Source organism: Octopus bimaculoides, chromosome 5 (assembly GCF_046866305.1).
Source record: "Octopus bimaculoides isolate indiv1 chromosome 5, ASM4686630v1, whole genome shotgun sequence".
NCBI lineage: Eukaryota > Metazoa > Mollusca > Cephalopoda > Octopoda > Octopodidae > Octopus > Octopus bimaculoides.
In genome coordinates this window covers 77,455,899-77,480,265 of record NC_142932.1, presented here as the reverse complement: position 1 = coordinate 77,480,265, position 24,367 = coordinate 77,455,899, and the positions used below count along the sequence as shown (strand labels likewise).

Here is a 24,367-nt window from a genome sequence, read left to right as displayed (position 1 = left end):
GAAGAGGTACCTGTCACGAGAAAGATTCGAGAAAAGATGGAAGCCTGTGGCAAGAAAGCTAAGAGCGATTGGCACCAGGTAAGTGGAGTCTGAAAGAAAGCAAGGGTTCTACCCTGATGGTTGGATGTCTTTCTTTCAGGGAATCCATTGCCAGTCGCAATGAGAATCACGTCAGTAAAATTGTAATTTGTAATTTGTAATTTTTAATTGTATTAATTTATCATCATCGGTTTTTAATCGATTAACAGCTACTTCACATTTTTATGTTTGTCTGTCTTCGTCCGTCCCCTCTTTGTACTGCCTTCATGACAAATTTTATGAAATAAAGTAGCTTGCTTACTAGCCACACGGTTCCGGGTTCAGTCCCACTGCGTAGCACCATGAGCAAGTGTCTTCTACTATAACCTCGGGCCAACCAAAGCTTTGTGAGTGCATTTGGTAGATGGAAACTGAAAGAAGCCCGTCGTATATATATATATATGTGCGTGCGTGTGTGTGTGCACGTGTGTGTGTGCACGTGTGTGTGTGGGTGTATGTTTGTGTGTCTGTGTTTGTCCCCCCACCATCGCTTGACAACCGAGGCTGGTGTGTTTACGTCCCCGTAACTTAGCGGTTCAGCAAAAGAGATCGATCGAATAAGTACTAGGTTTACAAAGAATAAATCCTGGGGTCGATTTGCTTGACTAAAGGCGGTGCACCAGCATGGCTGCAGTCAAATGACTGAAACAAAAAAAAAAAGAGGATAAAAGAATAAATACCTTTCGGCCGCAGAAACCCGCGATATACTGAGGAGACCGCGATATAAATTTACATATATTAGCCAGAAAAATCCGCGATGTACTGAGTGCGCGATAGGTGAACCGCGATATGGCGAAGGATTACTGTATATTAAATATCATAAAATACAGATTCCTGTGTTATTGAAGGTATCTTCGCTACCATCGTTTAGTGACAATAGGAAACAACTTTAAATGAAAAAGGGAGATTATCTCAAGAATTTGAAATTTCTTCAAAAGGGATCCGTCTGTTAGAAGGATAGCTTCTCGTCTCTTGGAAGGATAGCTTTCTATCAGGTCGTGCTGATCGAGTTTTCTGTAACCCAAACTAGTTCTACATAGTCACACACACACACGCGCGTGCGTGCAGTCATAATAAATGGGAAAGAAAGGAAAGAGAAAGAAAAATGCCCAAAACATATGTACTCACTGCATTCTTGGTTAACAAGAATATTTCCTTTTCGGCATGTCATCAATGTTCTTGCCGCTTTAAAGGAACGCTTTCGTACGCCATACTGGATATTTTCAAATCTGCCATGAAAGAAAATATAGATATTCTTTTTTACTCTTGGAAAAAGGCCTGAAATTTTGGAGAAGGAGGCCCAGTCGATTAGACCGACCCAGAACGCAACTGGTACTTAATTTATTGACCCCGAAAGGATGAAAGACAAAGTCGATTTCAGCGGAATTTGAACTCGGAGCGTAAAGACAGGTGTGCTAACTTTGCTGCCAGCTCGGCGCCTTGAAAGAAAATATAGATATTACACAAGGATTACTATTGTATTCCTTGAAATGTTTCTTGATAGAAACCTGCAATTTATATATAGTTAGTAATAGTAACACTATTTCAAATGTCACATGAAAGCAGTTTCATATGTCACAAGCTTTTATTTATTGTATGTAATATTGTGTTTATTTTTAAAAAATATTTGTTTTCTTTTTCGTTCACTCTGTACAGTATATCTACGGAGAATATTACTTTATCAAACACAAATCCTTTTGAATGAAATAGTCTTATAAGAATTTTATGAGTTGGTAAACTTTATACGCATTGAAAGCTTTTAGCCGTTACAGCTCATGTTTTAAATAACCATCTATCCGGGTGACCAGCGTTTAGGATTAGACAATAGTAGTTGAGAACTATCTTGGAATATTTACAAAGAATATAAATTCAGGTTGAGAAATGTTAGTTGCACAAAATATCTTAAATTAACATAAAACTTAATCGAAAATTCATTTACAAATAACTAATTGACTGACAGTTTGAGAAAATCAGGAAAAAAATATCGAGTCTGTTTTAGATTGTCGGTAGATCATAAATATGCCCTTCTGTAGTATAACCGACTCAATAAACCCCAATGAAAGGCTGATACTTAAATTTAACGACCCTCAGAAGGACAAAGAGAAAAGGTAATTAATCTGGGAGGAACGAAAACATAGGATGTAGGAAGACAAGGAAGAGTAAAGCATTTTGTTCGGTGTTCTTATCAAAAGTACTAATTAAGGTATTTTATTAATAAATGTCATATATTGATTAAAATTGCCAGTATTGGTGAATTTGCAGAATCGGTAGATTCCTGCATTATATTATTTTTATATTCAGTGTTGTTCGAATTCCATACAGTCAAATTTGCTTTTCCTCCTTTCCAGGTCGATAAAGAAAGAACTGCAGTTGATATAATCGATGTTTCCTCATTAATTGTCTTGTCTTTACTAAAAGCCAATATTATGAATGACTGATTCAGAAACCTATAATAATTCTTTATGTACATGCCTGAAATTTTGAGGAGAGAAGCAAATCGATTATTTTTTACTTGTTTCAGTCATTTGACTGCGGCCATGCTGGAGCACCACCTTGAGTGGTTTTAGTCGAGCAAATCGACACCAGGACTTATTTTTTAAGCCTAGTCCTTATTCTATCAGTCATTTTTGCCGAACCGCTAGTTTACTAGGACGTAAACACACCAACATTGATTGTCAAGCGGTGATATGGGGACAGACAGACACAAAGACACACGCACATAGATATATATATACATATATATATATATATATATATATATATATATATATATATATATATGTATATATAAAGAAGCCCGTCATATATATATATGACGGGCTTCTTTCAGTTTCCATCTACCATAACCACTCATGTGGCTTTGGTCGGCCTGAGGCTATAGTAGAAGGCACTTTCGTCCAAGGTGCCACGCAGTGGGACTGAGGTGTGTGTGTGTATGTGTGTGTATGTGTGTGTGTGTGTGTGCGCGCGAGTGTGTCTGTCTTTGTATTTATCACCAGCCACCGGCCGCCTGTCAACCGGTGTAGCTTTGTTTACGTCCGGTAATGCTAGAACGCAGCGGTTCGGCAAAAAGAATCTGATGGAATAAGTACCACACTTAAAAAAAAACGTACTGAGGGCGATTTACATGACTAAACTTGTCAAGGTTCTGCTCCAGTATGGCCATACGCCTATGCCTGAAACAAGTAATATGTATATATATATATATATATATATATATATATATATATATATATATATATAAACTGACACACATATACACTCATGCACATTAATTGAAACAAATATTTAACTTGCAACTTGGTTACAATACCAAAAATTAACAATTTCTATTAATTAGAATGGATTTCGAGGCGGCGAGCTGGCAGAAACGTTAGCAGGCCGGGCGAAATGCTTAGCGGTATTTCGTCTGCCGCTACGTTCTGAGTTCAAATTCCGCCGAGGTCGACTTTGCCTTTCATCCTTTCGGGGGTCGATAAATTAAGTACCAGTTACGCACTGGTGTCGATGTAATCGACTTAATCCCTTTGTCTGTCCTTGTTTGTCCCCGCTATGTTTAGTCCCTTGTAGGCAATAAAAAAATAAGAATCGTTAGTATGCCGGGAAAAATGCTTGCGGCATTTCGTCTGTCTTTACGTTGTGAGTTCCGCTGGGGTCGACTTTGACTTTCATCCTATCGGAGTCGATAAGTTAAGTACGAGTGAAACGCGGAAGCCGAGGTAATAGACTAATCTTCTTCCTCAAAATTTCAGGCCTTACGCTTTTAGCAGAAAAGATTAATTAGAATGAATTTCATTAGAGTCTGGCATTGTTGGGTCATGTCCTTTGCCATCTTCCTCCCTGGCCTTCTTTTGCTGTTTTTGTTTTACTGGGTTGGACTGCTGGTCCAACGACCAACCATCTTTCTTTTTCCGAGCTTAAGACTGGCCTGGTACGATGACATTCTAAAGCGAGGTAACGTAAGACCACTTAGTGAAGACGACACATACTCCAGCTCCCAGAAGAATGCCATTTTAAAACAGTTTTCAGCTGGACACCACCAGAGGTAAAAAGAAAAGACCGATAACTACAGGGCATAATATTCGTAATAGATGAGAGAGAGAGAGGGGGGTTAATATCGCATAGACGGATGCAGAAAAAAATAGCAGCTAACAGAAACAAGTGGCATCAATTTGCTGTCCAATGCGAGAAGGCACAGGAGAACTGATACCGATGCTTGACGCATGCCCGTCGCTAAGTGGTGCAATGGGTGGCTCTTCCCCCCCTCCCCCCTCCCCACTATCTAATGATGCACCCTCAGGTTTAGAAAACACTGTATACAAAGAAATCTTCTTGCAATACAAATTAGTGCCCATTTGGAATATTTTAAAGCACCCCCAGTCACCAAAGTCTGGCGACGGGCCTGGCTTAGCATCAACATATAACTGCTAAAATCTATTTTCAATGAAGCCATTCCATCAAAGAACTGAAAACACTTACATGACTGAGAACTTTTCTTTATTAATTGAACGCCGAAGTCTTTTAATGGTCTTCTTCAGACGTCTCTCCGTTTTCTTTCGGGTGCAATTAATATTACAAGATTCTGTAATAAAAAAAAAGAGCGATTAATTGATTGGTTAAATGGTTAAAAGATCAATTGCTGATTGGTTATCAGTGGATATTGATTAGATTTATTAATTCAAGTGGGAATCTGTGCATATTTTGTATTTTAATTTTAAAACCAGAGGAACGACATCGGTGAGGTACTTTGACGTGAACAGGTGAAATATATCCAGGCACAATGTCATTCTTAGGACCTATTGCATGCAAAAAGATGTTAGAGTTCAGTTGGATGCGTAATTATAAAGATGGGATTTTGTATAATAGTATTGGAAGAACTTGTTGCAGTTACAATAGCATTATAAAGGCCTATTGCGTAGAACAAAGATATAATCGTATTGTTAGAACAAGTGGATGTTAGAACAACGAGCGTTTAATGTATTCAAGGTTGTTGATGAAACCCGCTTTGGACAAGGTCTCTCATATAAATATGTTGTAAGTCTGAGAGCTATACTGCAGCTGTAGTTGTTGTTGGCACTCCGTCGCTCACGACGTCGAGGGTTCCAGTTGATCCGATCAACGGAACAGCCTGCTCGTGAAATTAACGTGCAAGTGGCTGAGCATTCTACAGACACGTGTACCCTTAACGTAGTTCTCGGGGATATTCAGCGTGACACAGAGTGACAAGGCTGACCCTTTGAATTACAGGCACAACACAAACAGGAAGAGCGAGTGAGAGAAAGTTGTGGTGAAAGAGTACAGCAGGGTTCGCCACCATCCCCTGCCGGAGCCTCGTGGAGCTTTAGGTGTTTTCGCTCAATAAACACTCAACGCTCGGTCTGGGAATCGAAACCGCGATCCTATGACCGCGAGTCCGCTGCCCTAACCACTGGGCCATTGCGCCTCCACGCAGCTGTTGTGTGCCGCTGATATTGTGTGCGCGAAAGACAGAGAGGAACTGCGAGAGGGAAGGCGTGAGAAAGAGAGAGAGGGGGTGGGGGAAAGAGAGAAAGTGAGAAACAGAAGGTGAGAGAGAAAGAGACAGCGAGAAAGTGAGGTGAGAGGAAATAAGAGGGGGAGGGAGAGAACGAAAGAAAGAAAGTTAGAGAGAAGTGCGAGAGAGAAAGCGAGAAAGAGGGGGCGAGAAAGAGAGAGAGAAAGTGAGAGAGAAAAGATGTGAGATAAAGAAGGCGAGAGAGGGAACGCGAAAGAGGGGGAGAAGGCATGATGAGCAAGAGAGAGAGAGAGAGAGAGAGAGAGAGAGAGAGAGAGAAAGCGAGAGAGAGAGAGAGAGACAGAGAGAGAGAAACAGAGAGAGAGAAAGAGAGAGAGACAGAGAGAGAGAGAGACAGAGAGAGAGAGAAGGTAAGTGATAAGGAGAAAGAGAGGAAAGCAAGAGAGGGAGACAACGAGGAACGGCGGGTGAGGGAGGAAGACTGAGCATATGTCAGACGTAAACAATAATTTCTGTTTGGCGATTTAAGCTGCTTTTAATATGATTTTATTAAAACAATACATAAATATTTGCTGGTTGGCGCCTATAGATTCAAAGGCAGATGCAGTATTGCTGAATTTCAGGAATCAAACAACGTTTCGCTGAGATTTCTTATCAAGTAAAGCGCAGATATGGCTGTGTGGTTAAGATTTTCGTTTCGCAACCACATGGTTTCGGGTTCAGTCCTACAGCACGGCACTTTTGGAAAATTTCTTCTGTTATAGCCCAGGGCTGACAAATGTCTTATGAGTGAATTTGGTTGAGAAAAATTGTATATCTTATCTATCTTTCTATCTATCTATGTCTGTGTGTAAGCTTCTGTATATGTTTGTGTTTGTCTCCAGCTACTTCACAGCCGGTGTTAGTTTGTGTGTGTGTGGGGGGGGGGCAGTCGTATATATATATATATATATATATATATATATATATATATATATATATATATATATATATATGTGTGTGTCTGTATTTATAGATTTATACCAAAATTTGGCAAAAATATTGTATCTGTTATCAAACGTAGCAAAATACTCACAAGTGAGTTTTTGTATTTATATCGATTTAAATAAGAGCTCAAATCTGATCCATTGTAAAGACTTTATTATGACCTATGATCATTTCGATGCAATATCCAGATCGATTCATACATTTTATAAAATATGGGATATTGTATCATATAATGATCACAGGTCATAATAAAGTCTTTACAATGGATCAGATTTGAACTCTTATTTAAATCGATATATATATATATATATATATATATATATATATATATAAATATACATATGTATGCGTGTATATTCTCCAAACACTGTTTGACGACCAGTGTTAGTTTGTTTACGTCCACATAATTTAGCGGTTTGGCAAAAGAGACAAATAGACTAAGTACCAGAGAAAACTGGAATCGACTTGTTCGACTAACCCTACAATAAGGTGGTGCTCTAGCATGGCCGTATTCCACTGATTGAAACAAGTAAAAAAAAAAAAATACCGTAGCTTTAGAGCTGAAACACTTTAAAGATATTTAAAGATATTAAAAGTCTGCAGCCGTGTATCATTGATAAACAGAAAATAACCAAGAATTAAATGTACGCTTTGGAGTCTTTAAACTTTTGGGAAATAGTTTATCATATTTTGTTCTTTCATACCATTTAACAGAAATTGTTATCGGTACTGCAGCCTAATGAACTAAAAATCTGTTTTTAATTAACTTGTCGCTCTATTACTGAGATATCTTCGTTTTCTTTTCTCTTTTTCTACCTTTGCAATATCAATAAGAATGGTACAACGTCTTAGTTAGAAACTAGCATGGAGTCTTTTGGTAATACCAGCCTATTTCTTCCGCTGTCATCAGACTTCCAGAACCATCTCCATATTTTTACATTCACTATTATTAGCTTAGGTTTGTCATGAGCACTATAACTCATAACGGCAGAGCTTCACCCGATTTCTATAGCGTTTTGTTATTGTTGTTGGCATTCCGTCGCTTACGGCGTCGAGGGTTCCAGTTGATCCGATTAACGGAACAGCCTGCTCGTGAAATTAACGTGCAAGTGGTTGAGCACTCCACAGACACGTGTGCCCTTAACGTAGTTCTCGGGGATATTCAGCGTGACACAGTGGGACAAGGCTGACCCTTTGAATTACAGGCACAACAGAAACAGGAAGTAAGAGTGAGAGAAAGCTGTGGTGAAAGAGTACAGCAGGGTTCGCCACCACCCTCTGCCGGAGCCTCGTGGAGCTTTAGGTGTTTTCGTTCAATAAACACTCACAACGCCCGGTCTGGGAATCGAAACCGCGATCCTATGACTGCGAGTCTGCTGCCCTAACCACTGGGCCATTGCACCTCCACTTCCATAGCGTTGTTGTTGTTGGCACTCCATCACTTACGACGTCGAGGGTCCCAGTTGATCCGATCAACGGAACAACCTACTCGTGAAATTAACGTGCAAGTGGCTGAGCACTCCACAGACACGTGTACTCTTAACGTAGTTCTCGTGACACAGTGTGACAAGGCTGGCCCTTTGAATTACAGGTACAACAGAAACATGAAGAAAGAGTGAGAGAAAGTTGAGGCGAAAGAATACAATAGGAGTTGCCACCATCCCTTGCCGGAGCCTCGTGGAACTTTAGGTGTTTTCGCTCAATAAACACAGACAACGCGCGGTTTGGGAATCGAAACCGCGATCCTATGACAGCGAGTCCGCTGCCTTAACCACTGGGCCATTGCGCCTCCACTTCCATAGCGTATAAGTGATTGAAATCACAAGACTTCCTTCTGTCAGGTCCGTGACTAGATTAACTCCCTCGCTATTGTTGGAAATCATTTACAGCTGAGTGAGATGGAGGAATATGAAATGAAGTGTTTTGCTCAAGAACTCTACGCACAACCCGGTCCAGGAATCAAAACTACAATCATAGTATCGTGAATACAACACCTTAACTATTATGCAACGCCTTCACGCATCCACTATTTCCTGAACCTGCCGTATAGTGAGTGCCTGCTGTATATAGTGAGTGTCTGCTGTATATAGTGAGTGTCTGCTGTATAGTGAGGGCCTGTTTACCTAGGAATTCGTGAGAAAGTCTATACCTCAACCAATCATAAAGAGAGAGAGCTAAAGAAGAGGTAATGGCTTTGTTATGTTTTTTATTGTAGCGTACAAAGAATTCTGCTTCTACTTACCTGTCGGGGCTTTAGGAGCAACTTCGATTTCAAATTCAGCGGTAATATATGTCTTTTGTTTGCTCAATGTTTGTCGGAAGCGGCGTCTTTTCGTTCCACATTGTAAGCTAACGTTCTGTACGTGGCACAGTTTTGTACATTTATAGCGCTTCTTCTCTGCTCAAAGAAATGATGTACACAGATGAATATAATATGAGATAAGTATGATAGAAATGCTTAGAGACGGTAACACACTAAATTTTTGAATAATGTAAATATACTTAGCTATATCAACACATCTATCCTCATTTAGCAAGGAGTTTGGTAGGAAAAAGGGGTAAAAAGTGATATACGAATAAATAATAAGTGGACTATCCTCATGCATTTTGTAATGGAACGAATGATATTATAGATTCATTGACACCAAACTCCCATCCCACAGCAGCGACGCTTCCAGTCGTCACGTATTTTCAACAACTATTACTACAGCTGTTGCTGCTGCTGCAAGTTTTACTGCTACTACTACTACTGCTACTACTACTACTACTACTACTACTACTACTACTACTACTACTACTACTACTACTACTACTACTTGTACAGTTGTGGTTAGATCATTACTGACTTACTGTGTAATGTCTGTAATAGGTTTTCCTTGAAGTTGTCCGTTGTGTGCTTCTTCAACCGGCATTTTTCTGCTGTCATCATCAGAAATACAGCTTTCCGCTTGAAACCGGGTGGAAGAACAGCATCTGAAAAGGATAACGTGTGTACATATATATATATATATACATATATGTGTGTGTGTGTGTGTGTGTGTGTGTGTGTGTGTGTGTGTGTGTGTGCGCATGTGTGTGTGTGTGCGTAACATTATTCGTTTTTTCCCGTCCTTGTTTTTGTATACATTCGCTGCTTTCTTCCAAGGAATCTAATGCTCATAGCTTAGTTTTTCCTTGGGGCTGGCCAGATTGGAGCAATATCGAGAATAACCAGCCGAAATTACAAAGATAATCTGGATCTCGACTGAGGAAAGAAAACTCCGAATGACCTGTCCTTATTTTCTTTGTATCGTCTCTCTGGATGATTTTTGTCCCTTTCTTGTATCACTTAACTGTCTGGATGTTTTGTGTTCTTGTCCCATTTTGTATTATATATATATATATATATATATATATATATATATATATATATAAGTAATTATTTGGACTTTGGGTATATGTCTAGTAATATGCCGATTAAAGCACTTTCACCGTTTAGGCTACCTGATGTCATCCACAGTTACGATATAATTGTCACTGGCTCTATGTCAGGAATTCTGCAGTGTTCACCGAGTTTATAATGAACGAGGGAAACGGAAAATGGGTTTAGCAAGAACTTTTATTCAACACAACGATCGTTTCGACTCATCCTGCATCTGTCCTTTACGGGTGGGATATTGTACAGCTAGTTGTGTTGCATCCATCGACGCAGGCTGTCTCATCAGGTGTCTCATTTGAATAAGATACCTCACTACATATACAAGTTATGGTCGCCCGTAGAATGTTGGCTACATTGGCAGAATGGAAATAATTTCGGGGTTATGACCCATAGGTAGGTATGCACGTGCATTTCTATTATTCTTTATTACTTTAATTTATGTTATGTATTCATTGTGAACTATAGTCATATATGGTGGATTCTCTCATCGAAGACGACGAATGAGCGTTCAGCTTTTATTAATTTAATAGAAGTACAAAGATGTTATCTCCTTCAAAGTAGGACCGTCTGATTTCAATGAATTTTTTGTAGCGCTCCAGCCATTTTGTGAAGGTCCCATGGAAGTCTTCAAAAAGGAAATTGTTCAGGACCCTTGTCACATTCACCGTCATCTTTTCAATGATTAGAAAAAGACTGCCTCTGAGGTTATCCTTCAGTTTGGGAACAACCAAAGGTTACGGAAAGCAAGGTTTGGACAGTAGGGAGGATGAGGGACAGCTTTGAGGCTCACTTCTGTCAAGTGCTTGGTTACCAGGATGGAATTGTACACTGGTACACTGTCCTAGTGTAGGTGCCACCCACCTAAGAGGAAGAGCTCTGGACTTTTGTGAGGGAATCTCTTCCTGAACTCTCTCGAAACCTCCACCAAGTATTCTTTGTTAACCGTAGGCCAGTGGGAACCTAGTCGATGTAGATGATGTTCTCGCTGTCAAAAAGGGAGATCACCACAAACTTCCTCGTGGATTTGCTTTGCCTAGCTTTCTTGGGTCTGGGCGAACCAGGATGCTTCCCTCTCCTTGCTGTCACTAATGTATCTGTTCGTCACAGAGCATTCTGAGAACAATCTTTGCACAAATTTTATTCATGTTCAATTCTGCATGAATAATTCTGTGCCACACCAACTCCAAACAATATGCTTAATATCTTTGTAGAAATACAACGGTCTTCATCCAGAAAATCGCGAATTTTCTCAACCGGCTCAGATATTCTGAAGTCCCTCTCCCTCCCACACGTCTCATCGCCTCTCATCCCCTCCCTACCATTCTTGGAGCTCTTGTGCCAGCGAAAAACATGCTCAGCTCATACAAGTTAATCCTTAAGCCGTCTGGAGCACTTCATAGGTTTCTGTAGGGTTTTCCCAATTTAACACAAAACTTTATTGCATAGTGAGCTTCCAAATTGTATTCACATCCCGACTGCATTCTACAAACTAGTCAGCTGTGACAAACAGCATTTAGTAGGACGTTTTCAAAGTCCTGTTACAACCGTCTCCTCTAATCTCGAATAAAGTTGGCAGATCAACTTATTAAATAACAATCTAGGACAAATTTTTTCCTAAACAAAGCCTGAAAACTTCTGGAATGCACCTCGTGAACACACACACACACACACACACACACACACACACACACACACACACACACACACACAAATACAAACACACACACACGCACGCACACACACATACCTACACACACATTTCACATTTCACACGCACACTTACACACCCACAGTAATATTGTTTGTTTTTATTAACACGACAATAAAGATAGACAGACGAATAGAATATACGTCAATTTTAGCATAAGACAACTATGCATAGAAGAAATCAATGTTTAGCTATATCTATCCTTTCAAGATGAGTTTAGAAAAAAGGAGAAAGAATAATGTTTAGACAACTTACCGGAACAACTTGGAAGGACTACATAGGTTTTATTATTGTGGGACCATTCATACTTTGTCTCTTTATTACATATGAATGTATAGTCAGTCCGTGAAGCATCGCTCGTGAAATGGGCGTTGCTGTTACAGCGTAAAATACACATATTTGTGTCGCCGACACTTTGACATAACAGTTGGGCTTTGGCTGGTGTCTTCAGACGGATGCAAACATCTGCTCCTAGTAAAAAGGAAACATTTACTGTAAGATTTACATTTTCATCTACAATATTTACAAAATACTTATGGAAAAAACATTAATGTATATAGTTGTGAAGCGAGCATTTTAACCACTCAACTATTTTAGCGCCTTATTGTTGAAAATAATTCCTTTTGTTAATAAACGCATCTTCATAAAAGAACATTTACAAGAATCCGTTAAAGACAGTTCTCCCTTCTTTGATTGGCTGGTTTTTACAATCATAAAAATATAAGCCAATAGCGTTTAATATAAAATAAATATGCTTTCTAATATAGGCACAAGGCTTGAAATTTTGAAAGGAGAGGAGCTGTTGATTTACATGAAACCCAATACTTTACTAGAACTTATTGGCCTCAAAAATACGAAAGACAAAACCGACCTCGGTGGAATTTGAACTCAAATCCGGAAAAAATGCCGTTAAGCATTTTGATCGGCGTGCTAATGATTCTGTCAACTGGCTGCCTTAACGAAAGATTAATATAGGTTTCAAATTTTGGTTTAAGGCCAGTAATTTCGGGGAAGGGTTTGAGCCGATTACATCAGCCCTAGTGCTCAACTGGTACTTATTTTATCGATCCCGAAAGGATAAAAGGCTTGCTAATTACTCTACCAACTCACCGCCTTTAACAAAGACGAAGAAATAATATTAAAAGATAGAGTAGGACGGTGTGATGGCAGAATAAGTGCTGTTTGAGCGTTGGGATCGATGTAATCGATTATCCCTCTCCCACATGACTCCAAGCATTGTGTCTGCAGTAGAAAGACTATTTTAATGTCCATAAGGCGACGAGAGAGCCGACTCGTTAGCGCGTCAGACAAAATACTTGGCGGTATTTCCCCCTAATCTTTACATGATGAGCTCAAATCCCACTAAGGTTAACTTTGCCTTTCATCCTTTCGGGGCCGATATAATAAAGTATTAGTCAAGTACTAAGCTGATATGATCGGCTAAGCAATCTCCCTAAAATTGTTAGCCTTGTACCAAAATTGGGAAACAATATTCTGTCTTCATTAATTTCAAATCTGAAACCGCTGAAGCTATTGTATAAAATGAAAATTAAAGCTTCAGAAGTTAAGTTAGTAAAACGTTAGTTAAGTATTTGAAATCTTTCTGAAAGATTTTAAATAAATAAATAAAATAAACTTGTTATCAGTTCAAATATGTTTGAGAGATATTTGAACTTGTAAGAAGGCTATTCTTAGTATTTGAGATATAATTTTCAGAATCAGTTCCATTACTAATCAAATTAATTCTTTTTTCAAAATAGAAACCATTTATAGAAAGAATAAAAAAGTTCAGTTGTTAGAAATACGTACTCATGCAATCCTTTTGGTTGGGGTGAAGTCGATAACCTTCTTTACATTTACACTTAAAACTTCCTTCTGTATTTTCACAACCTTGTTCACAACCTCCAATATTATTGGTGCATTCATTCACATCTGCAGGACAATCAATTATTTATTAGTAATTCCTTATCAAGTCGTATTTTTTTTTTACATTAGGAAACAATAATCTTAATTAAAAGTATCATCTATTTTGAAATATGTAACTCTCCTCAATGACAACCACAAATAAGTCCAAAATATATAGTTCGGTTTTATCCTATTATATCATTACATACTTTTTTTATTATTTGCATTATATTATTATACATTTTATATTGATATAGTATTACATATTTAATAGTATTACAAGCATATTTTATACTATTATAGTATTGACTAAAGATTCTATGTACCTACAGGCGAAACTCAGAGTAGTCAGAGAATGATTTGACTAAAGTAAAACTATTAATCTCTGCTATGGTAACGAGTATTCTTTCTTCCGACGTCAACACAATCGGATATGTATGTATGTATGTATGTATGTATGTATGTATGTATGTATGTATGTATGTATGTATGTATGTACGTACGTATTTGTGTGTGTGTATTATTTATAATATAATATTGTTATATAAATTATATACACATACATCCATAACTATATATAGTCCAGTATTATATTTTTAAATATTTTACGAGCATTATATCATTGATATAGAGTTGTTGTACTCAAGTGTATTCGTTATGTATTGTTAAAGATTCTTAATCTGCTTTTCTTGTTTTATTACATTATTGCATTACCCAGTATGTTTGTTAGTACCATATTTTCCGGCATAGTACCATATTTTCCGGCACATGTAATATAAGCAGTCAAAACTCGTTACTGTCTTTCCAAATCTTGCTGCATTTCACATCAAACTTTTGTTCCTCAAAAGCCATCTTGACGTATAAGTCGATCTACTTTCCTTTGGCTGCAAATTTTGATCTGAAAAATTCGACTTGCATGCCGGAAAATGAGGTAAATGTTTTCCAACATTTTTTATGGAAGTTTTTACTGCATCAATGAGTGCATCTCCATTTTTTTTCGAAATGTGTAAAACATTGTCATCTGGAAATATAGAACTGTGATTGTATATTATACCAATGTTGCTGTGTTGCAGAATTAGGTTTTGTTGTTTCTGTTGATATTTTTGTGTTTCGTCTGCTCGTTGAGTTGAATGTAATACGAGGTCTGATCAGTAAGTATCCGGATTGTTGCCATAATAACGAAGCTAAAGCACACAGTGTAAAGCTCACTAAGTTTTAATGTTTTACCTCACTTCCGCTGTTTATAGCAGTGCTTGAAAGGAACGCGTGCTTTAGCTTCGTTGCTATGGCAACAGTCTGGATACTTATTGATCAGACCACGTATGAGCTGTGCTGACGTAATATTATTCATGTTAATATTATTGTCGTTAACACTGTCAAGTTCACGAATTCTGAGATTTTGAATTCGTCCATGTCAATATTTAGTGCGAGCAAATTTTCTTAATGTTTTCTTTGTTAACCGTATACTTTCCAGTTTTAGTTCGGTGTGTGTATTTCGGTTTTAGAATAGATACACTGCGTCCCTGTGTGTCGTAAGAGACAACAAAAGAACTTGGGTGACAAGAAGGGCATTTGACCACACGATATTGTTTCAAAATTACCCTCTCCAACTCACCAAGGAAAAGTAGAACATAAAACAATAATGATGATGATGATGATGGTAGTGGTGGTGAGGATAATTTACCTTAATAACGGTTCAACTTTACAGGATAAAGACGAAGTCATTTTTAGTTCTTAAAGACAATGAAGACAACATTGTGAGTCAAAAGAGTCATCTGTCTGAATTAGTCCTTAATATAACGTAAATGTGCGAAAAAAATCTCAAATAAGTTTGTTGTAAGTTTGTAAGTAAGATGATTCCGGTGATTGTTATGTTGTCACTTACCTGCACAATGTGTGATACCATAATTTTCAAAACCTGGTCGGCATTTACAATGGAAACTTCCAGGTGTGTTAATACAAATATGATCACATGTAGACGGTATTGAACATTCGTCTATATCTGGATAGAAATAGAAGCAATGACTTAATTCTTCTAATATAACTGTTAACCATTCATGAAAATATGCATATAACTAGAAAAAGAACAGCATAACAATACACAACACAATTGTTGTTGGCACTCTGTCGCTTACAACGTCGAGGGTTCCAGTTGATCCGATCAACGGAACAGCCTGCTCGTGAAATTAACGTGCAAGTAACTGAGCACTCCACAGACACATGTACCTTTAACGCAGTTCTCGGGGATATTCAGCGTGACACAGTGTGACAAAGCTGACCCTTTGAATTACAGGTACAAGAGAAACAGGAAGTAAGAGTGAGAGAGAGTTGGGGCGAAAGAGTACAGTAGGGTTCGCCACCATCCCCTGCCAGAGTCTCGTGGAGCTTTAGGTGTTTTCGCTCAATAAACACTCACAACGTCCGGTCTGGGAATCGAAACCGCGATCCTATGACCGCGAATCCGCTGCCCTAACCACTGGGCCAATGCGCCTCCACACACAACAGAATACACACATGACTAGAACAAGAACAATATAGAAACAAGCCAAAAAGAGAAGAGGGTTAGAAAAGATAAAAGCAGCTAGAAGAAGGACAGATGAAACAAAATGAAAGTTATACAAAATAAGTTGCAGAAGAGGCAAAGAACACAGGTAGAAAGTGGTATAAAAGAAAACCTTGTTTTTGTGTGTCTGTGCACTTGGAACTAGGGTATAGAGACTCTGTTATTATCCCGAGCTTGTTTGATTACTGTGATAACTATCGGAACGGGACAGGGCACGTGTGAGGAAGAAGTAGCACATTTAATCAGGTTTGGAAAGAAAATCCATATCCTTATTGCATGATTAATGTAGTCGAAGAAATTATTGGAGTAGGATGGTAGCTCAACATGTAGCTTGAGCACATATCGCATCTTGTGCTTCTACATTTTGTTTTCTTTCTAAATAGTGCACATTCGATCATTATGGTCACCCCGTTGTCTGAGCCTGTAATTATCCCGTTGAATTCATCTTCAGCTGTCTATTTGTATCTATGCTTGTTTATTCATGTACGTATAAATGAAAGTATGTGAGTTTGTGTGTGTGTGTGTGTGTGTGTGTGAGTATATACTAGATAATGTTTGCGTTTCTTTCTTACCTGTGCATGTTTTCAGATCACTTAGAGTTTTGAATCCTTTAGGACATGTACATTCGTAGCTGCCGTGGGTGTTGACACAATTGTCACTACAACCTCCACCTCCATCTGCACATTCATCAATATCTGAGAATAATAATAATAATAATAATAATAATAATAATAATAATGATAATAATAATAATAATAATGATGATGATGGTTTCTTTTATTTGTCACCAGGGCGAAGGATGAGGGGACAATACAAAGACAGACATAAAATGTGGGGGTTTACATATAATGGGAATGATAGGAAAAGGAAGTATACACAGTATACATTAAAAGAAGTGAAGTATACATAGTATACAGAAATATGTAAAAAAAAATTGTGATGGGGTCCTCCTGATGTAGGGGGACCTCTAGGAATGATCGAGAAACTCCATCATCCAAGATTACCTGGATACTTCGGACGAATACCTTTTCCAACACCTTTCCTATACTGAGAGTGGTACCATCCATCTAACCATTTTCGCAACTTTCACCCACCTTTTCATAAATTCACTCAAGGACAGCACCTCCCTCACCACCCTCACTTTCCTTTTCAAGTGAAACTTAAAAAAAGAGGATGAGAGCTTAACCAAAGAGGAATGTTTTTGTTCTCATTCCTTTCAGCCTCGTCCACCAGATAACCCCTTTCGTCACAACTACCAGGCAAAGGAAAATTACCTTATCTACCCGATTAAAGGAGGGCGGCGGAGCAATCGTCACTATGGACTCAAACGACAGATGGATCCGTCCCACACGCCACAACAGCTGTTCGGCATAACTCCACAAGTCAGTAATCCCCGGACCCTGAACGAATGTATGCAGAACGGTTTCGTCGCTTTGTGCGCACCTCGGACAAGCCCCTCTGACAGCACACCGTGCCTGTAGAATTTATCTCGAACCGGTAGCGCCCTCCGGTAGTACTGCTAAGCCAAAGACATTTGAAAATTGTTCATAACAGTCTGCGATCGAAAAATCCTCCGGAACAGACTGGTCAGTTCATCTTCTTCGACGCCCAGAGTTTCCCCTAGGACGTCATCGCACTTCTCCCGCCACTAATCCTCTATAAATAGCTAAAGTAGAACATCCACCGATCCTATCCTTCCTCCAGGACTGCTGCTCCGTCAAAGAGACAAGTTGGAGAAAGACATACCTCACAAACGGATTGACCTCCTGACAATTGGAACACGTCCCTTCCACAAGAAAATGAACAAGAGACACTTCAACTTGATCAAGTAATAACTGGGGCAAGGCACGATGGTCAGACGATAAATGATGACGAAGGCGATGGAGGTATTCGCCACCTCTGCCTGATCTTTTAAGGACAACTTCCTCTCTACCTATTTCGTCACCTCGTCCCAACTGTGGTCCAAAGGTGGACAAATAAACATTAAAGATGCTTTACTCCACACACAAACTGCAAAGACTACTTAGAGATATTAGAAGCTCTCCTTCTGATGGAGAGTAAAACTATTATAGTATCCGAAACCCTTCTGTATTTTCAGCAGGTACCTAAGGCCTGAAATTTTGCAAAATCTGTTTCTAAAATTTCGTAACTTCCATATTTTTAATTTGTCAAAAAAAAAAAAAAAAAAAAAAATTATTTCGTTATCAACATGAAAAGCTACATTTTTATATATTTTCTTTGGTGTTTTATTTGTTTCAGTCACTGGACTGTAGCCATGCTGAAGCACCATCTTGAAGGGTTTTAGCTAAATAAATCGCCTTATGCTACTTTTTAAAGTCTGGTACTTATTGTCACTTTCTTTTGCCGAACTGCTACGTTACAGGGAAGTAAACAAACCAACACTGGTTGTCAAGCAGTGTTGGCAGAACACAGACACAAAGACGCGCACACACACACACACACACACACACACACACACACACACACACACACACACACACATACACACACACACACACACACACACACACACCCATACGACAGCATTCCATACAGTTTTGGATCTACTAAATTCACTTATAAGGCATTGGTTGGCCCGGGGCTATAGTAGAAGAAACTTGCCCAAGGTGCTGAGCAGTAAAACCGTGTTTGCAAAGTGAGCCACACGGTCGTGCCAATTAAGCATAAAGGTTTTAATTAGTAATAATTTCAAGAGCAAAACCGAACCTCATCGACATGCCGAAATCTGGAATTACTTTCGCCCGGCGCTCTCTCAAATTAGCTATTTTAGCAATCTGTGGGAAAATTTACCAAAACATTGTATCAGGCGTGTGAAGCAGAAAAATCCTCACCACCAAGTATCAGAGACCATGAAAAGGATCACAGGTACTGACGTTCCTCCTCTGGCTAATGTGGAGGCGCAATGGCCCAGTGGTTAGGGCAGCGGACTCGCGGTCATAGGATCGCAGTTTCGATTCCTAGACCGGGCGTTGTGAGTGTTTATTGAGCGAAAACACCCAAAGCTCCACGAGGCTCCGGCAGGGGATGGTGGTGAACCCTGCTGTACTCTTTCACCACAACTTTCTCTCACTCTTACTTCCTGTTTCTGTTGTGCCTGTAATTCAAAGGGTCAGCCTTGTCACACTGTGTCACGCTGAATCTCCCCGAGAACTACGTTAAGGGTACACGTGTCTGTGGAGTGCTCAGCCACTTGCACACTGTTCGACGTCTAGCTAAGTCATTAAAACAACAACTACAACAACTCCCAATAAATTATTTTGCTCTTGGTAAAAACCAATCTGTGAAAACAAAATAATAATCCTTTCTACTAAAGGTACAAGGCCTGAAATTTTGCAGGAGGGGCCTAGTCAATTACATCGACCCCAGAGTCTCACTGGTATTTAATTTATCGACCCTGAAAGGATGAAAGGCAAAGTCGACCTTGGCGGAATTTGAAGACAAAATGATAATGAAGACAAATTTCACATTAGATACAAATAGCTGTGGTTCAGAAATTCGCTTTGTGGCCACGTGATTTTGGGTTCGGTTCCATAATGTGGTACTTTGGGAAAAGGTCTTCTAACGAGGCTACGAGCCGACCAATACCTTATGAGTAAATTTGGGAGGTGGAAACTGTATGGAAGCTCGTCATATATATATGTGTGTGTGTATGTATGAATGCTCATGTTTGTCATCCACCGCCACTTGACGACTGGTGATGGGTTGATTACACCCTGTAACTTAGAGGTTCGGCAAACTACCAGTGTTAAAAAAGAAGTCGATTTATTCCATTAAGCCCTTCAAGGCAGTGCCCCAGCATGGCCGCTGTCCAATAACTGAAACGGCTAGAAAATAATAAGATAAAGATAAGTTCTTTATAGGATTGGCGTCAAAATTTCTTCCTGCAACATAGAAATTCTTAAGTTTACACGCCAACGAAAGAAAGTGAAAAAAGAACAACAGGGGGAAAAAGGGATAAAAGAAAGAAAAAAATGAATAAAGAAAAAAAGGAATAAAAGAAAAGATGATATTGCAAAATTAAAAATAAAAGTAAGCCTTGTAATTAGTTAAGAGTTTCTGCAGTCTCAATTATTTTATAAAGTTTCATCAAACCCGAAACGAAAACCCAAATTAAATTAATAAATTTATTTTCGTTAACTTTGTGATTTGTTGTGTTTAGAAGCAAAAATCTAAGTACTTTAAAGAAATTTACTGAATAAACACTTAAGTTAAGTGAAAAGTTGTGTTAAATGGTTCTTTTACTTAAAGACATTGGTATGTCAACAACAATGCTGTCTCGTGAGAACAGAAGTGGGGAAATTGGCAGAAAGGGCTTTTTGGTTTTTGATAAATGCTAAATAAATATTATTGGTATTATAGATACAAGCTCTAACTTAAGGAATGTGTATAGAACTTTAATATCAAAAGATAATGTTGCACATATTTACACAATAGTACAACTGCGCAAAGAAACATAGAAACACAAACACCCAGAGATAATACAAGAGACAACAACTTCTACTGTTTCACGTTATTTTGAATAAACAAATACCAGTGAAGACAACAAGAGCAGCGGTGGCACCCCCGCTAACAAAAAGCAATTAAAAGAGAAAACACATATGGGAGAGGCTGCAAGAAAGAGGATAGGTGCACATTTATATATATATATATATATATATATATATATATATATATATATATATATATATATATATATATATATATATATATATATATATGTATATATGTACATATATATATTGTATGTGTATGTATATATGTTATATGTATATGTATATATATATATGTATATATGTGTGTGCATATCAACATGCACACACACGCGCAAGCACATACACACACATATATATATATATATATATGGACAGACACATATTTACGTCTATATGTATATGTGTATGTATACAATGTATATATACTTGTATATACACACACGCACTCACACACACACGCACACACACAGAGACTTATGTGTGATTGAAAAGGAGAGGGACAACGAAACAGAGACAGAGGAAGTAATCTCTGTTTTTCTGTTGTAGGAAGACAGTCCAAATGCCAGTGTGAATAGCAAGTGCACCAGACTTAAGCTGGAAGCAATTTCAAACGAAAATATTTGCTAATTTCAACGCTTCATTCGAGCGTCTTTACTGTTACTGTTAAAATTAAATTCACCCAATAATCTTGATGACAAATATGAGTTTGAATTAATTAATAACTTAAAATAACGACTCAGTAATTAGTTAAATTTGTCAAGTTTAATTTGTGAAGTTTCCACATAACAACTAATTTCAATCTCATTTAAAAAAAATGATTGTTGTAAATGCATGAATGAAATCGTCCCGTTAGCGGTTCACCAACTAATGAATTATCATTGTCTTAGGAACAAAGACGTGACTCGTAACCATAGCTTGAGTAATAGTCCTTTCTACTAAAGGCACAATGCCTGAAATTTGGGAATAGTCGATTACATAAATCCCAGTACTCAACTGGTACTTATTTTATCGACCCCGAAAGGATGAAAGGCAATGTCAATCTCAGCGGAATTTGAACTCAGAACATGAAGTCAGACGAAATACCGCTAAGCATTTCGCCCGACGGGATCTTTTCAATTTGGCTGTCAATTTTCGAAAATTCAAAGTTTATAGAAAATTTTAAAATTTGGTAGTTTCCCAAGCTGAATCTCAGGAGATATTTCACCTTTTCTAGAAATTAAAAAGAAAAGTTATAGAGGTTTAAAGTTTGATCAGTTTCACCCAATCAGAAAACAGGATTTGGAAGCTGCCATTTTGTGTGTAACAGCACTTGTCAACTGTAAACAAATAAAATACTGGCGGAAATCTGCTTTATGAACGCTATATAAACCCTCATAACTTTTTTATTTTTTGGAATTTTCAGAAAAAAATTGTGAATTTGTAGTCTACGCACGGAATTAATAGGATTATGCAAAACCCGAAACAAAAAATTCTGTGGTGTGTGATTTAAGGTCTATTTAGCCGTTATTTTTAGCACATCCACCACCACTACCACCTCAATGAGTAGAATATATTTGTCAACACGTACTTTCTCGTAGACAAAAGAGTTCTCATGCTTGGCTTGTTACTATGAAAACGGGCATGAATATGTCTGTGGCTTACGATTGGCTAAAATTACTCCAAATTTGCAAACTTTAAAAGCTATAAACTTTTTATTTATTGGTTTATGGTGAAAATGAATTTCATGGCGTTGATTAGCATATACGCCGAATATGAAATCACTTCGAGCAGGAATTGAAGAGATTGAAAATTGGCAGCCAAACAGAAAAGATCAGCCCCGCGTGCTAACGATTCTGCCAGCTTGCTGCCTTCGTATAATATCAGTGACTGTAGCAAACTAGTAAAAAGTGAGCTGAGTGGTTTTTAAAAAACCTTTTTAATATTAACCGACCTGTAACCATTCCTGTTTCTATGACACCAACTTCCTCTTTTAAAGTGATTTAAACACCTTTCATAAAAATTTTAAAATGATGTAGATTAAAAACCTTTCAAGGTACGTTCTAGATACCAGCTTAATAATGACAAAGTTACTTTACTAAATTCTTCCTTATTTTACAAATTGACTGACAGTAACCCTTTAGCCTTCCTTTACTCTATCAAATGTAATGCTTATTTATTCATGTTGTTTTGAATTATTCATTCATTATCTTGTAGTCTGAAGATTTCAATGATGTGATTGCTTATTTTCAGAATAACGTTGTAGGTTAGGTGGGAGAGGCCAAATCTGGCTACTTTGAACATAAAACAAATAAAATATTTGAGCCGGATATGGCTGATTTAAATGCCAAACAGTTAAGGCAATATATTTCAAGAGAAATATGGTAACAAAAGAGTTAAAGTAATCTAAATTTAAACCTAGCATTACAATTTTAAGTTATGTTCTAAATAATGCACCCTTTTAAAGCCTAGCCAGGTTCATGGGCCCGGTTTCCCGGTTTCAATGGCGCATGTGTTCCCCGCTGGACAGGACGCCAGTCCATCGCAGCGTTACTCATTTTTGCCAGCTGAGTGGACTGGAGCAACGTGAAATGAAGTGTTTTGCTCAAGAACACAACGCGTCGTCCGGTCCAGGAATCGAAACCACAATCTTACGATCATGGTGCTGACACCCTAACCACTAGATCACGCACCTCCACTATGTTCTAAATACCAACTTCCAAATGACATAGTAATTTCATTAAGTTATTCAATATTTTACAAATAAATTTAAATTATGGAAGTATATTTAAACTGAAACATAGTAACAAAAGAGTTCATTTGCTCGTATTTACTTTCCATGTTGTTTTACTCTCGCTGTCGCTATTTTTAAGACAAAAAACATCGTGGAATTAAGTTCATTTGTGACTCAAGTCTATGCCTCGATTTCTAGTCGTTAATTTTACGTCGGGATAAAAACTTTGGGACAAATAGGCCAACAGCTGGAATTCAGATTGGAGCTGAAACAAAAGTATGATTACATTACAGAATTAATTCCCACCCGTCTTTAACCTCCGATCAAACATCACTGGGGCATATAGTCATTATAGACGTATTGTAGTCATACTATTTAGCTCTGTTTAGTTTTGGGGCCGCAACCCCAGTTAGTCCTCCACAAGAACTAGCTCAAAAGTCGGAGTGCGGCTTTTAAGCTTATGTTTAGTAAGGTTGTGATACGGGTTTACCTGGGGCATATATGTTCATTTATAAAAATTCTTAATCACTAAATCACTAACCTAAACAGCTCTTCTTGTCTGTATGTAACTTGTAACCACTGGGGCACGTACATTTCGGCCCTGTTTTCGTATCGATACATTGCTTCTGGCAGCCTCCTTTGTTCACTTTACAGGACGCTGAAACAAAAGAACAAAACAAAACAATATATTTTATATATACAACAAAACAATATACTTTACAAATACAACACCCTCTAATATATTCTACAATAATACATAATCAGATCCATAGAAATAGTATTTCTTTGTGTACAACTGTAGGCGTGGCTGTGTGGTAAGAAGCCTGCTTCCCAATTGTGTGGTCATGGGTTCAGTCTCATTATGCGGCACCTTGGGCAAGTGTCTTCAACTACAGCCCTGGTTCAACCGAAGCCTTGTGAGTGAATTTTGGTTGACAGAGACTGAAAGAAGTCCTGCGTGTATGTGTGTGTGTGTGTGTTCGTGTCTGT

At 38.2% G+C, this 24,367-nt stretch overlaps 1 protein-coding gene across 7 annotated transcripts in view; it reads right to left on the bottom strand.

Annotated features, from left to right (window-relative positions):
- LOC106877418 (signal peptide, CUB and EGF-like domain-containing protein 1) overlaps positions 1 to 24,367 on the bottom strand; it is a 381,546-nt gene that overhangs the window by 25,626 nt on the left and 331,553 nt on the right. For all 7 annotated transcript variants that reach the window (XM_089352468.1, XM_089352467.1, XM_089352470.1 and 4 more), the window contains 9 exons: positions 23,919 to 24,035; positions 16,726 to 16,848; positions 15,476 to 15,592; positions 13,495 to 13,617; positions 11,941 to 12,156; positions 9,410 to 9,532; positions 8,802 to 8,957; positions 4,558 to 4,660; positions 1,207 to 1,307 (listed from right to left, as the gene is read on the bottom strand). In XM_089352468.1, coding sequence (XP_089208594.1) covers positions 1,207 to 1,307; positions 4,558 to 4,660; positions 8,802 to 8,957; positions 9,410 to 9,532; positions 11,941 to 12,156; positions 13,495 to 13,617; positions 15,476 to 15,592; positions 16,726 to 16,848; positions 23,919 to 24,035 — 1,179 coding nt within the window. The remainder of the gene's footprint in view (positions 1 to 1,206; positions 1,308 to 4,557; positions 4,661 to 8,801; positions 8,958 to 9,409; positions 9,533 to 11,940; positions 12,157 to 13,494; positions 13,618 to 15,475; positions 15,593 to 16,725; positions 16,849 to 23,918; positions 24,036 to 24,367) is intronic.